General features: G+C 44.3%; 1 protein-coding gene across 1 annotated transcript in view; it reads right to left on the bottom strand.

Annotated features, from left to right (window-relative positions):
• The window catches only part of AGR3 (anterior gradient 3, protein disulphide isomerase family member), a 70,785-nt gene extending 55,752 nt beyond the window's left edge, over positions 1-15,033 (bottom strand). The window contains exon 1 of the mRNA XM_084858637.1: positions 14,791-15,033. Within this exon, the coding sequence (XP_084714763.1) occupies positions 14,791-14,794 (4 nt within the window). The 5' untranslated portion in view covers positions 14,795-15,033. The remainder of the gene's footprint in view (positions 1-14,790) is intronic.
• Positions 15,034-15,995: the final 962 nt, after the last annotated feature.

Here is a 15,995-nt window from a genome sequence, read left to right as displayed (position 1 = left end):
AGTGTACATGATGCACTCCTTTCTCTGCTAGTTGGTTTTCCCCTGAAACTTCCCACCTTTCACAATTTGTGTTTAAAAATGACTGTTTCCCACATCGCATACCCTGTCAACCACATTTTAACAAGTTAAAAAACACACACACCATGCTACTGTTCTTTCTGTTTTGTGTCCTGAGGCCACTCATAACATGCTTGCTGATCTAGCTACAGTGAAAGAATTCCACGGTGATTTCAGTACCTCCTCGTGACCTTCCGCAGATCAGAACCTGTCCCTCTAGACCTGACACTTTTATTGCTCACTGTTAGCTTATCCTCTAAAAGATCCTCTCCCCGACCCCACTTAAAAAAAAAATACACTCAGGTAACACATCAAACAACTTCAGCAGCAGTTCAGATTACAGCCCTTGGTACCATATATGCCCCTGAGATTTTACAGTCCTCTCCTGTTTAAAATAGCTTAGTGAAACATCCCTATCTAAAATAAAAAATAAAAAAATGACTTACTGCGTGGGTTTCTGGGGAGGGCAAAACCCACAACTTGACAGTTTCCAATGCTATTAGGGCAGCCATGTGTCCTACTTTACAGACAACAGGCAAAGTTCTTGAAGGGCTGTCCCATCCAAGTCCATTTAAGATAAAGAACCATAAGAAAAGAAAACAGCAGCCCTGTTGCTGCTGTTGTCCATTAATATCAATTTAGCACCTGGGCAGCAGACTGATGAGGCATGCAGGTAACAGTCTTCCCCACCACTGCGAGGTGTATTGTATTGCTATTTAAATAATTATATAATTATAATTGAATGTGTGTGTATGCAAGGTTAATGCAAACCTGTGTCCTCTTTTAGCCAGTTTTGGTCATACATTTCCTCTCTTTTGGTGATGCATAAGTGGCCACCCTAAAAGCTATCCCTACTGATAGTAGTCCTGTGTGTGTGTGTGTGTGTGTGTGTGAGAGAGAGAGAGAGAGAGAGAGAGTTGGGGTGGGTGGACAGGCATTTGATGGAGGGGACATTAGACCCAGAGAACCCTGCCTGGATTGTATTACTTTTGTTTTAAACTGATTGGGTTGGATTCAGACTAAGTTAGTCACACACAGAGTAGTATCCAATGTTAGTCCTACATAGAGTAGATCCATTGAAATGCATGGGATGTATCTTAATCATGACTAATTTTTCACATGATTTCAAGGGACCTAAATGCGACTTTCTTAGTCTGGGTCCAACCCATAATTTTAAAACTTAATAATTCAGAACTGCCTTGAGCGTTTTTAATGGAAATGTTTTAATAAACAAACTAACACAGATTAAAAACTGTATTTTTCTCAGCATATAGATCCACATTTGTAATATTCTTAGACTTTTTAAAGCCAATCCCTACGTGCCTAAACAGATACACTCTTCTTTTAATCTATAGTGCTCTACGGAAAAATACTAGCTGCATAGCGCAAGCCAGTTAGCATGCTGAAATATACAAGATCTCCTTTGTAATAATCTCCTCTGTATTTACAGTTTATATCTAGAGGGACAGGAAACAGCATTAGAATTTGCCTTTCTGATTAGGCCACACAGAGATTTAAGCAGAGATAATAAGAAAATGTTCTGCAATTATGCTTGGTCACCCACTATTATCCTTTCAGATCTGAGGCCTGGACTACAAGGAACGCTGAAAGGAATAGCTCAGCCATTTAGGGTATATGTTTCCTTGGCACACTCTCTTAATTTCACCAAAGTCATTAGTTGGAAATCATTTGTGCTCAGTCATTTTGCCTGTTAATGAGGTGCTACTGAATCCTCCAGTTAATTCCATTTAGGGAAACACAAAGGCAATCTGTACCTTACATCAAACAATTATGACTGCAGTGAGTGTGAGGAATTCAGCCATTAGTAGGGGGTTGTTTTCCCCACAATAAGTCCTCTCAAGGGAATTATGCAGTCTTTCGAATGTTAATTTGTTAAGGAGAACTTGATAGCTAATATAGACCATTACATTTGTATTTTAAATATTAGGGTCCCTGGGCCCCCATTTTTTTTTTAAGCAAGAGTGGCAGGACTGAGGCCATTTTCACAAGGGATCCCTCCATACACTTTTGCATTTCCGCCACATCTGTAACTGACACATGAAACCTATGTTGGCTAGAATGTAGAGTTAATCCTTAAATGGTTTTAAGATCCCACTATTTCTCTTTAGTCCTGTCAAGACCATTGCACATGGGGGTGGGGTGGGGAATACAGTGCCAAATCTATCAAAATGGCTGAAGGAGCTCTAGGTCATGGCAGTTATGACAGAAAAGAAACAAATTGTATCAGGTTGAGAGAAGCAAGGAACACCTTATCGTCTTTTAAAGCAGAATCACAATTTTTAACCAGTTTAATCCTATATAAGTCTAATCAGAAGTCCCATTGTTAGGGTGGCTGTGTGCCCTACTTTACAGAGGACATTCATCTACTAGAAGGGCTGCCAGAGGGGAGTCCTCTATTTGAAGGTGTCCTCTGTTTGAAGGGCTATCCAGTCCAAGTCCAATTCAAAGATACAGAAGGGAGAGCAGCAGGTGCCCTGAAGATGGCCTTCAACTGTTAGCACCAAGACAGCGGCTTGAGCAGGAACCACACAGGCCACCTGGACACACTGTTCCCCACTATGATGAGGTGTATTGCATTTCTATTTAAATGAGAGTAATTATTTCCATATTGCATCTATACATATATGCTCTTTTTTTGACAGTGTGTAAGTGGTCATCCTACATTGAGTTCAATGAGGTTCCAATGGGTGTAGGATTGCAGCCCCTCAGTTGACTCCTGCTGGGGTGTGGGCCCTCGACAGGTGCCCAACCATGCCTGTCCTTGATGCCAGCCCTGATCCTGGGCCACGAGGACATTACCTGACTGTGTCACTCCATCTGAGCAATCCTTTTCCAAGGCTAGGGCAAGACAGTCAGTCCAGATGTTTTTCTCAGCCTGCTGGGTTTGCTCAGGATAGTGTGGTTGGGAAGACAGAAGCAGGGAAACTTCTGCCTCCAGAAAGGTGAGAGGGCAGTGGCTGGTGATGCCCTGTTTCATGTAAATTCAGAGGGTAGAGTAACCCCCACAAGAGAAAAGGGAAAAAGAGTATCTTCCATCTCATGCAATCATTAAGACAGTGCTTTTCCTTTCTTTATTCTAGTTTCATAGAATAATAGGGTTGGAAGGGGCCTACAAGACCATCGAGTCCAACCCCCCCCCCCCTTTCCTGTAGTTTATCCATCACAAACATATGAAGCAAATGTCATCTATATTTTCACTGGAAGCTTCCAAAACTATTCAACCATCAAAGAATTCATACAGATAACCTTTTATCAAGAGGTTTTATTAACTCTGTGAATATATAACCATTTGGCAAGCTGGTTACCTGTTTAGTTTTGCCAAGAATTAAGGGAAATGATCAGGTGCATATTTGCACCTGATCAGAAATCTGGGTGATCAGGGGAATAGGAAGATCTTCTTCATTACTTGACAAGACAATTCATAGAATCATAGAATAGTAGGGTTGGAAGGGGCCTACAAGGCCATCGAGTCCAACCCCCTGCTCAATGCAGGAATCCAAGTCAGAGCATCCCTGACAAATGGCTGTCCAGCCTCGTCTTGAAGGCCTCCAGTGTGGGAGAGCCCACCACCTCCCCAGGTAATTGGTTCCATATCCATTCAGATAACCAGCTTATGAAGCAGCTATGTGAGATGGTCTCAGGGCTGGCCCTAGGGAGAGTGAGGCAAGTGCCTCAGGTGGCAAATGCTGTGTGAGGTCTGGGGGGAGGGCAAGGTGCTGGCACATGACTTATCCTGCACTCCCTAAGCTAGCCTGCTGCTCTCAGATGCGGCAGAGGACGCTGCTACTTTGCCAGTGTTGAAGTAAGATTCAGCTGCCAGTCCAGTCAGCTTCTGTAGGTGGATAGGGCACCAAATGTCCTGGGCCAGCAGCCTTGGATGGTCTTCTGTAACCTCTTCATACAAAAAGAATGCAGGTTAGTCTTACAGCTCATGGCCTATGAACATGCTTCTTTGAAAAGTTGTGCACCATGAATATGTCCCCATTTGAGTATTGAGATTGATCTTAGCAATAGGATTCTGCTTAGAACCGTATCCCTTAGGGAAGCCACTTTTCATTTATCAGCATTGTTTCAAGCTATTCAAAGAACTTGACTGCGCCCCTCAAATGCAGTTACTTTTCTGCAGTCTCCTTCAACCAAAAAATGAAGATATTTGGAGTGCACAAAGATGTCTTTATAGACATGCATGCATGACATTTATTGTGTGTGAAGATGACTTTATTCCGACCCACCACAGCCATGCTGGCACTCTCAAATCCAGCAGTCAGTCGTGATGCTCATAAAGGCAGCATCGATGCTCTGTCGAATCCAGTGGAAATTGCAGATCTCTTTGCTTTTTGAGCCACCAGGATTTGGCTTGTGAAATGATGGATGATACTTTGCGTTTACTGTTAATGCACGTGTCCATGTTTTCCTTGGCAGTAGGTCGGCTTACAAATGATTTGGCAATTCAAGTAGATAGATGATGCCAAACCAGAGATATGTCTAATTCTATTTCATTTTATTGTTGTGTAGCTCTGGGGATTCTCTGTTGACTTCAGTAGAGTGGTGCTCCATGCGCATAACTGAAATCAGAATCTGTAAATGGAATATTGAATCCTTTATGGTTGCTGTTGGTCCAGGGCCATGCCAGGTCAGCCAGAAGACAAAGTCGTTGGGTTACAGCCGTTTTCTGAGCTTCCTAAGATGTCTCAGACTTTTGTTAAACCACCATTATGATTTCCTTCTACAAAAACTCCCTTTTTGTCTGTTCCTGTCAGGCATTTCTGTTCAATTTGCATCAGCTCCATATTCTCTTAACTTGCTGAAATTCATGAGTCACTGCAAAAAACCCCTCTGGAATCCTGACTCAAAACATATATTTATTTGGAGAAATATAAACATTTTCTGTCCCCTTCCTTCCCCCGCTTCTTACAAATGCTAATCATTGGAGTTTTTCCTGGTATAGATTCCAGAGGAGTTACAAAAACATTCCTGTTCCATTTGAAAACTCTTTTTAATGTATTTCTATTGTCTCATGTTTATGTTAACAAACTGTACAAAGATCTCTGTAAGAACTTGCTTCTTTTTAATGCAAATCTGGACCACACCTCCTCTATCTATTCATCTACTGAGAGGTTTAAGCCTATAAAACAATAGGCTTTAAAACCAGCACTATGGATATAATGGGTCTTTGAGTCAACTGCCCCTGTTACACAGTGCAATAAAGTGCAAAATATTTACATTGCCCAGATGGGTTATCTTGCAAGATCCTGTTTTGAATGGGCAGCGTAATCCTTGAAAATTAACAAATATGATGATCGGTATGGCTAAGACTGTGTAACAAAACAGACTGTATTCAAAACAGTACAATAAAAGTCCCGAGGCCAGCTTGTTAACATTTCATTTTGAATATTAAAATTTGCCCTACCCATTTTTACTGGCACAGAGTTCTTAACCTTTTGAGAAAATTGATCATCTGTAGCTGCCTTGATGCCTTGCTCATATGAAGGAGCAAAGTGTGTTGGCAGGGGCTGCAGGATTGTGCCTTTAGCTCTGCCCCCAATGTCATAGTCTCCTTGCAGCCCCACCCCAATGGTCACATGTTAGCATGGACATCTGAGCCTGGACATCTGAGCCAGAGAAGCCTTTGCATCTAACCCAGCATTGTCACACTGACTGATGGCGACTCTCCAGTGTTTCAGGCAGGAGATTTTTCCTGTCCTACCTGGAGATGCTGGGGATTGAAACTGGGACCTTCTACATGCAAAGCTGGTGTTCAGGCACTGAGCCACAGCCATATGACATTGAGGGGAGCTAAAGGCAAAATTCTGCAGCCCCTTTCAACACACCTTGTGCCGTCACAAGAGCAATGTGAAAGGGGCTGAAATTGCACTTGTGACAGAGAGTCCTGTGACTCTGATTGGCTGAGCTGAAAGAATGGTTCCGAATGCTCAGTTGGTCAGGGAACAAAGTAATTTGCTGTCCAGTTTCTTTCAGGAAAGTGAAAGTTGTCAGTTTGGCTGGAATTAAAACATCACGCCGGGGCAGGTTCTGGCCTGCAAAGATGTCCCAAGAGGTAAGGAAGCCAAAGGTTATACAGCCCACAGGCAAGGAGACAAACAGAGTAAGAAAGTGGAACATTTTAACGGAATGTTGGAAAATAGACCACGTTAATCAACTAATACAAACCATGCATTTGATTCATTATGATGCCTATGGACAGTGGCATCAATAGATTCATTTGTATTTATTACTCCAAAATGTAGCATCATTTCATAATCTATATAAAATTCAGTAAAGGGGCATGTGTGTTCAGCATTGCATGCATTTTCATGCAACATATAGTTTGCTTAGTTCTAGTTCCCTTAGGCACCTAGTCTTTTGACCAGCCTTGCTAACACTCCTCTCTTTCATCACTCATAGGGCCAGTTTTCATGTAACCCATGATTTGCCATACACAACTGGGAGAAAGGTGTGCTGCTGCAGCACATCAGCCACTTCCACTTCTAATCAAGAACTAGCAATTGGCCTGTTTGTAGGTTGTTGAGTGTGACATGCAAACCCAAAGCACCAAGTTCTTTAGGGGCTAAACAACCCAGTCATTAACCCATGGTTTGTTACTGGGTTAACTGCTGGGTTGTTTAGCACCTAAACAATACAGCTGTCCAGGTTGGCACATCTTACTCCACAATCTGCGAACGGGCCATTAAAAGTGGAAGTGGCTAATGTGTTGCAGCAGCACGCCCACTCTCTCCTTTGCACACATAGCAAATCATAGGTTAATTCACCCAAGATTTGCCATTATATGTGAACCAGGTCCCTGAATGCAGCCTCCTATGACTTCGTAAGTGCAGTAAAAAAAAATTCAGAACCGCTTCTCTGATTGTGTTGTTTTTGCTTCAGTTCTGCACCTTCCTGTCCTTTTTCTCAAGCTTCATTGTCTACCTACTTTGCATGGTCACATACAAGTAGTAGTAGTATCTGTTGTTGTGTTTTAATTGAAAAGCCAGCTTGTGAGACTGCAGTTTGAACAGAAGAGCCTGCCATTTTCCCACTCATTTTATTCAGTGGAGACTGGTGGCTCTGATGTCAGACAGGGGATAAATCTACTCTGAGTTTCAGTCAGAACCTTGGATAGCTCCTTTAGAATTCTGACTGGTTCTTACTGAAACCCAGAACCGATTCACCTCCCCACTGACATCGGAGCCACCAGCCTCCACCGCTTTCATTTATCACATTTCTATCCATCCTTTCTTCTGTCTCAGAATTTGAGGTAGTATACATTGATGGGTGGTCTCCCATCCAGGCATTGTCCAGACCCAGACCTGCTCAGCTTCAGCAATGTTGCAACATCACATGCCTTCAGACCATACTCCTTTTAACTGCTGCTTTCCCCCCTAGGGGTCCAAATATCAGAATCCCGCAGGGAGGGATTTTAAGTGGGAAAACAGGGATAGGGTTAACTGGCCCTTCCTCCACCATGGCTCTACTCAAGATCATAGCCCAGTGCAATTGTATGTAACATTTACTGTCCCCTCTAAATAGATAATGATAGGGGTGTATGAATCCCACCCATCCAGGTCCTCTGGGGGTCTGCAGGGGGTGGGGAGGTGATCCGTTCCTCCCCCCCAGAATCCTCCCTGGCTGGCTCCACTCTGCGGTGAGTCTGCAGAGCTGCCAGCCGGGTCCGTCTGCTGCCAGGCTTCCATCCGCTGCCGGTCCGCGGACGCAAATAGCGTCCGGCGTAGCGGATGTCATTTGCGTCCCTGCTCTTTGCTGTGATAGGCTACATAAAGATTTATGTAGCCTATCACGGCAAAGAGCAGGGACGCAAATGGCATCCGTTACGCCGGATGCCATTTGCGTCTGCAGACCGGCAGCGGATGGACCTAGACCTGGCCGACAGCAGGTAGGATCCAGCCAGCGCGAACTTCACGGGGTGGCAGAGGTGAGTGGTCCGTTCCGCCACAGACTCCGGCGGCCCGGATTCTTAGAATCCTACCTCATTGGAGTCCGTGGTGGAATTCTCTGCCATCCCTAGATAATGAAGTGAAAAGCAGCAATGGCTGGTGGAAACATTCAGCTGAAGAAAGGAGGAACCAAGCAGTAAGTAGGACTGGGGGCAATCTTACACAGACGGCTGAGAGACAGAAGCGACTGTGACATATTGGCAGGAACATAAGAAGAGCTATGCTGATCAGATCAAGGGTCCACCTAGACCAACATTTTGTTCACACAGTGGCCAATCAGCTGCCTATGGGAAACCCACAAGCGGGACATGGGCATAACAGCATCCTCCTACCCATGTTCCCCAGCAACTGGTGTAGGAAGTAAGTAGAACGCCTAGGAGGGAGCCAAGAAGCCACAGGGCTGTGGCGTCAAGCACGAGAATTGAGCCAGTTGCATCTTTACTATCACTTTACTATCATTATGGCCTGGCAACCCAAAATGGGCAACGTAGGTGGCCAAGAAACAGTGTGGCCTGGCATGCCGAGGAGGGGAAGGGCTGAATTTCATGGATTAATTTGAACTTGTGCTGCAGGTTTCAAGTAAGTCTTGTGCATTTCTTAAAAACAACAACACACATTTATAGTTTCTCAGCTTCCAGCATGGATCACGTCTTTGAGGTTTTTACATGCTGGTTAGTGGGCTAGTTTTGGCATCTTATGAGATGTGATCCAATTAACACTGCTGAGAGATGCAAGTAGAGATATTAGGGATGGCATGGATGCCCGACTGGGTCCAGGACTCCTTCGGGCTCCCCCCCACCCATGCCCCAGGACCAAAGCCGCTCAGCCTCTGGCCTTGCTCACCCCCTCTCAGGCCCTCCCGGACATTCCCTGTACTCACTCTGGGTCCCATCCACATGCACCTGCCATTTTGCCAAGCTTATTTTTATGGAAAAAAGGAGGTGATTAAACTTGCAAATATTTAAATATATGCAAATTTGGGCTGGGAAAACTTGATATATGCAGTATTAAAGGCATAAATGAGCCATTGGGAATAGGCAGCCGCCTCCAAACTCAGAGACGACCGCCTATCCAATGCAGGGCAGGAGAAGCACAGAGGGGATCATTTCCTCTGTGCTTCTCCTGCCCTGCATTTGTGGCTAGACAGCTGATTTAGGCTAGCTACGGGAAGGCAGAGCAGGGGAGGGGGCTGCGTCATACTGGCATTTCCGCCTTCCCCACCCCAGAACGCTCCCTGGAATGCCCAGTTTGGGCTGCTCCGCACTCCAAGGGGGGGAAGGTTGGTTCTCGGGAACCGACCTTGGAGTATGGGCTCTGAGGTCTGTTCCCAGAAACCCACAGATCATATGTCCATCTAGCCGCTGACTAGCGGCCATAGGATTACTCCCTTAGTTTAGTTTAATTTCTTTCATCCATTTCGTAACTACCTTTCAAGAGCGTGGTTTTCCCAAGGCAGCTTGCAGCACAAAAACAATATGAGCTTATCAATAAAATCATATTAAATATGACCAATTTTAAATAAAACCAGTTTTCATAAAGTACGATAAAGGGTTTGACACACCTAGTAGGTCATGATATACTTCTGGTGGGCTGCATTTGGTTGTGCAGGCCTGTTCTACCTACTCTGGTTAAAACCTGCCGCCTCACCTACCTTCCATCTCTACAGGCCTACTCAGTTGTTAGCCATCAGTGTACACTTGCAAGGAGGAGAGTGCCACCAATCCTAGCCCTAACCAGCACATGGCTTCTGGGCATTCTGAATGTCAGAAAGAATAGCCTGTGCTCAGACAGACAGACACAGACTGATATGATTTGTCCCCTGCCTTTCTACCAAAAATGGCACTCTAGGCAGCACTCAGGTGTGTAGGGTAGCCACTTATGGATTTCCAAAAAAGATTGATTGATTGATTATTTATTTATTTATTTAATGTATTAATCGCCCATCTGGCTGGTCACCCAGCCAATCTGGGCAATGTACAACGATAAAACAGTTAAAAAAATAAAATTCTACATTAAAAACATATTTCTAAAAATACCCTAACCCACCCCAAATGCCTGCCTGAACAACCACGTTTTTAATGCATGGCGGAAGCTCACGAAAGATAACATAATATTTGCTTAATATTGCATATACTAATTAATAGAGGCAAATTTAGAAATCATTATTATAATTTAAATAAAAATGCAGTGCATCTTAGCATAGTGAGGAAGACTAGAGCCAGGCGACCTGTGTGCCTTGCTCAGTCTGTTGCCCAGGTGCTGTGAGCGGGCTTCAAGGCCCAGCTCTTTGTCCTGATGGCTCTTTATCTTTATATCAGACTTGGACTGGACAGCCCTTCAAATAGGGGACACCTTAAAAACAGAGTACAGTTCTCTGGCAGCCCTTCAAATAAAGGGCTGTCTTCTGTAAAAGAAGGCAGATGGCAGGCACGTGTGTGCAGGGTTTTCTTTTGATCGGAAACCCTATGAGTTTTTCTATGGGAGGCATTTACTGTGCTCTCATCATTCCTCACTCATGGTTTTTTACAGGTTCTTTAGATGGCATCATGACACACTGGCCATTGGCTGGGGAATGCTGGGAGCTGTGGGACTTTTTCTGCCTATGCATACATAGGATTGTGCTCTGAATGTATCAGAGTACGAGATCCAACCTTCCTTTCCAGTTACATTGAAATGACGAGCTCTTTTATAAGCAAGTCTACCATTTTATATCCAGGCTTCATTGTATAACTCTCTACTGAATTCTGATGATTCAGTTGTTAGACTGGCAAGCTGAGCCAAAAATACTTGGAGCTTACTCACCCTTTTTAAAATACCCAGTATTTCCCAAGGCCTCTCAGTTTTGGCATCCAAACACTAGAGCAACCTAAAACCTAGGGTTTCTTTTAAATGCGTATTCCTTATGCTTATTAAAGGAAGATGTGATTTCAGCACCAAAGACCTTGCTTTGGTAATTAGCTAGAAAATGTGCTACAGATTTTTTTTATGTAATATATGGGATGATCTGATGATGGTCTAATCTTCCAAGTGGTAGAGATTTATATATTAAATGTTTTCTGTGGTGGATTAACATGAATAGGTTTCCACAGGAAAAGAGTTCTTTAGGAAGGATTTTCCGTAAACAAAGCTGTTGTTGGTTACAAAAGGTGGGTGAGAGTTGCCATTTTAAAGAGCGATATGAACAACAACCACAGTCACCACCCTGAGAAGGAATATTGAGTAAATGGAATGCTGTGAGGACTAATTTGTACAACCTTGGGTCACTGACCCCAAGTTTGGATGCATATTGAAGGTGTGCTGGTTGCATATTAAACACATCTTAGGCAGTTCTGGAATGGATACAGGGATAGCAAGCTGAAGCTTAATCCAGGTAAAACAGAGTTTGGGGCAGTAGGGAAATCTTCTGATCTGGATAGAGGGGTGCAGCCAATGCTGGATGGGATTGCAGCCTCTCTGAAGGATCAGTCATGCAGCTTGGGGGTTCTCCTGGACTCTACACTATCAGTGGATGTACAGGTGGCATTGGTGGCCAGGAGTTCCTTTGTATCAGCATTGACTGACTCACCAGTTGCACCCATATCTAGAAAAAGCAGGCCTTCCCACAGTGATTCATTCCCTAGTTACATCTTGACAGTAGCACACTCTACGTGGGGCTGCCTTTAAAGACAGCTCAGAAACTTCAAGGAGTACAGAATGCGACTACCCAGTTGTGACGGCCAAGTGAGCAAGACATTGAACTGGCTGCACTGGTGACCAATGTGTTTTAATTCAAAGTGTTAGTCTCGCTCTTAGTTTCTCATAGAATGATTAAGGTACAAATCTAGTAAATAAATATACTTTCCTGTGCATAATGCTTTATATTTGTCTGTTGATATCTGCCCAGCAGTCCAGATTATTGTGACAATTTTTATACCATACACCTGGAAATTTCTTTCAATTTTATATTGTCCACAAATGTCATAACTGCACTAATCACCCCTTTTGATCAAGTTGCTGATAAAGATATTGGTACACAAATCAAGAGATATATGAATGTATCTTTAATCACACTTCCTTATATAGATCAGTGCCTGCTTTGAAAAGTGTCTGGAAACTTCAGTTGTTCCAGAATGTGGCAGCTAAGTTATTAACTGGAACTATATATTAGGAGCAGGCGATTTCCCTGTTGAAAGAGCTGCACTGGTTTCTGATTTGTTTTCAGGCCCAATTCAAATGGCTAATGGTGATCTTTAAAGCCCTTTATTATTTGTGACTACGTTATCTGAAGGACTGCCTTCTCCCATATGAACCTGCCTGCTTGCTAAGTAGAGATGTGCAAACTCACCCCCGTCTGGTTCTCCGGATGCTCGCCCAGCCCCTGCCCCTGCTCGCCATTCCCCAGACCACACTTGAATCCCTCCCATGCTTGGCAAGCAGCCCACACTTACCCCAGAAGCCTCATCGAGCTCCACAGTCGCCATTTAAAAAAAAAATAAAATGGCGATTGCGAAAATGTGCATGTTGTCATATGCGCGAAAATGCACATTTTGCGGAAGTGCATATTTGTGTGTGTGAAATGCACATTTTTTGCATACGTTAATATGTGCATTCACAAAAATGTGCATTTTCGCACGTGCACAAATATTTTTGCGATTGCCATTTTATTTCTCAAAAAACGGTGACTGCAGAGCTCGATGAGGCTGCTGGGGTGAGTGCAGTGCAGGCCACTTGCCAAACATGAGCAGGGGGCAAGCGGGGCAGGGGCTTGGCGAGTGGGGCTTGGGGGTGCGGGCAGGGCCAGTTCCGCCCTGATTCCCAGACTGAATTGAGCGCCCATGCCATCCCTATTGCTAAGGTTATCAGGAGAGCACTCTTATAATCCTTATTCAGGTGTTCTGAAAAAGGTAAAAAGTAGCATGTGAGGAGAGGGAGCACTCTAGGCCTTTCCCCTCCTCACATTTCTGTGGCCCTGTACTCATAGATGGTGACTTTCTGAAGAGAAGAGCCTCCTGAATCTGTGGAGGCTCTTCATGTGATTGAGAACACTGAAAAATCAGTGTTCAGAACACTGCGCTCCGCAAGTACAGGGTGATAGAAACACAAGAGGAAGGGGGTGGATGTGGAGCGCTCCCTCTCCTCACACGTTAATTTTGCCTCTTACAGAATGCCTGAATAGGGCTTTAAGTGTTCCATCAAACCCAACAGCCCATATTTTCAGGACTAGAGAAAGGGCCTTCACGTTTGTCATGCCTGGGTTCTGGTAGTCCCTCCTGAGATGGGCCCATCTTGTTGCCTCTTCCATTGTATGATGAAGAATGCTCCTCCTCTTAAAGCAAGGCCTTTGGGTAAGCCACATGTCCCTGCTCTATGCTGATTATGTTGGTGCTGTTTTTTTGTTATGGTTTTTATGGGATATGCTTTTATGAATATACTGTTATGGGATATGCTTTTCCTTGCTGTTTGTATGCTATTATAATGTTACTGTTTATTGGATTGTATAATTGTTACTGTTTTTATTTTATGTTGTTAGGCACCTTGGACTGTTTTTAGGAAAGGGCGGTGTACAACTGTTTACAATAATTTTTTTAAAAAGTAGAACCAACTCAGTATTAAATAATTATTTCTGAACAGTTTTCATTTTAGGTTTTACTTAAATGTGTGGCATGAGCAGTCTGTTAGAAGGCACATGGTTCCCTGGGAGGATCTCAAATACCACTACGATTGCCAAGCCTTTGAACTTCTAGACTGGTTCTTACAAAATCAAAGGCCTTTTGTTTTTGTAGTTGCTGACCTAGCTGCCACCTGCAGTGCTCCTCTGCCTTTGAGTAGTTTCATTTTGTGAGAAATGTATTTGCTCACTGAACAACACAAAAGAACAGTACACTGTGCCTCATATGTGAACACTCCCATTCTGTTCTCAACTAAGCACCTCCTTTAAGCATATGCTCTCCCCATAACCCTTTTGACTTGAGCTCGGGGGGGGGGGGCAAGGCAGAAGTCGGCCATCAAAGAAATAAGGTATCTTACTGCATTTTTTGGGTGTCTGCAAACAGGTTAGACTACATGTTCTATTGGTGCAATTATTGCAGTCCACTGTAGTTCAGCTGTAATCCATTTCATATAAGTTAAGGATTTAGTCAATACTTAAAATATCTTAAAGCAGTCTTACTAAAGTTCGGTTGTTTCCTCGTTGTCTATAGCTAAGCAATCTTTATTAAACTTATTAATCAATCTGTAAGAATTATGCCCTATGGACTAGAATTGCTGCATCCATTGCTAGTTCCCTGACTAGCGTACCTCTACACTGCACTTGTCTGCTGTGTTCATGCCTTAAACTCCTTCAGTGTACACTCAATATTTAATGTGTATAATTAGTCTCAGACCACCTGGGCTTATTTGCATAAGCAAATAAGCAAAGCAAAAGCAAAACCATGAGCAAAGCAAAGCCAGAGGTGGGATACCACATTATAGGTAAGGCTGCACTTATGCATAGGTTTAACTGAGTATAAAGTGTCTCAGACTAACTTCATGAGAAGATCAAAGAAATAAAAATCCCTCCCCCCTCCCAGCAAGGAAACCCATACAGAATGAAGAGCTCTCCACAGCAAGGCAGGAGTATAACCCTCAGCTAGTTGCAGCAAGCACACAGCTTACAGAACTAGAACTCACAAATAGGACCTGGACTCTTAGGGCCAATCTACATTGTGCCCGCCATCGCACCAAAGTCGGGGTCCTGTCAGGTTAAACGCACTCGCATTAAACTGTGATTATCCACACTCACCCATTTTCCCCGTTGCGGTTCTTGATCAAATGCACGAGCTCGGTTCACACTCAAGATCTGTGCTGTCTTCCTGCTATCATTGGAGGAGCAGAAACTCTTCCTGTTTCTGCTGATTCCCTGCCCACCGTCCCTCTCTTCCTCTATCCGTGTGTGTGTGTGTGTGTGTGTGTGTGTAGGGATGGTGCCAGCATCCTGTTGGGGCTCAAAGCCCGGTGAGAGCTTGTCCCTTGCCGCCACCACTGTAGCAGGTGGAGGTGGAGGGAAGAAGGCGGCACCTATCATCTTCTCCCCCACACACCTGCTGGAGGCCAGGGCAAGAGGCTGTCTGCTGATGCTCTTTTCCCCACTCCAGCCCTTTGCAGACAGCATGAGGAAGAGGGGCAGTGGTGACGGCGCCCAGCACTCGCATTTTGGGGGGGCTGCTAGCTTCTTTGAAGCTTCGCATCTTCGAAGACCGCCCTGTGTTTGTCCCCTGCTCCTGAGATGATGTTAAAATTGTCTGCAGACATTTTTATCGATGTTAGTCTGTGGACACTGAGGACTGTCTGCCTGGATATGTGTGTGTTTTCCATGCAGCAAACATGGATGGGACTGTGAAAACATTTACGTTTGCCTGGGCAAGTTTGCGGAGCAATCGGGCTGGAGAAGCTATGATTCTTCGAAGATTCACTTCTTCAAAGATTCACTTCTTTGAAGATTTGAAGATCTGAAGCTTTGAAGATAATGCCTTAATTTTTTTTTTTTTAAAGCCGAAGTGGGGGATAGAGGGGGATAAAACTTAGTCTCATTTGAAGGGATAGAACAAGCCCCTGCTCAATGCAAGAAGCCTGATTCCCAGGTGGTCTCCCATCCAAGCACTGACCAGGACCAACCTTGCTTAGCTTCCGAGATCAGACAAGCGTGCGCACATCCAGCCCTTTGCTTGTTGCTGAGGAAAACGGGAGTGCTGAGGAACCTATGCAAACGGTAGCCAGAAGACGACATGGGGCCGTTGAGAGCTGTGATTGGACAAGAGGGAAATACAAACACCACCGTATATGGACAGGCGTGGGAGGGGACTACAACCAGATATGGTAACAAACACGGAAAATCAGAGCACATTAAGGGGAAATACCAAGTTATCAGGGTATTGAAAGCAGTAGCACGGAAGCAGGAAATTCCAGTTCCAATTCGAGGCGGGTACTGCGTAGTGTGAAAGATGGGCG

Source organism: Heloderma suspectum, chromosome 5 (assembly GCF_057233095.1).
Source record: "Heloderma suspectum isolate Gila_16-S chromosome 5, 16-S_ref, whole genome shotgun sequence".
Taxonomy (NCBI): domain Eukaryota; kingdom Metazoa; phylum Chordata; class Lepidosauria; order Squamata; family Helodermatidae; genus Heloderma; species Heloderma suspectum.
Note: the sequence above shows the minus strand (reverse complement) of the source record. Positions and strands in the feature narration are given on the sequence as shown.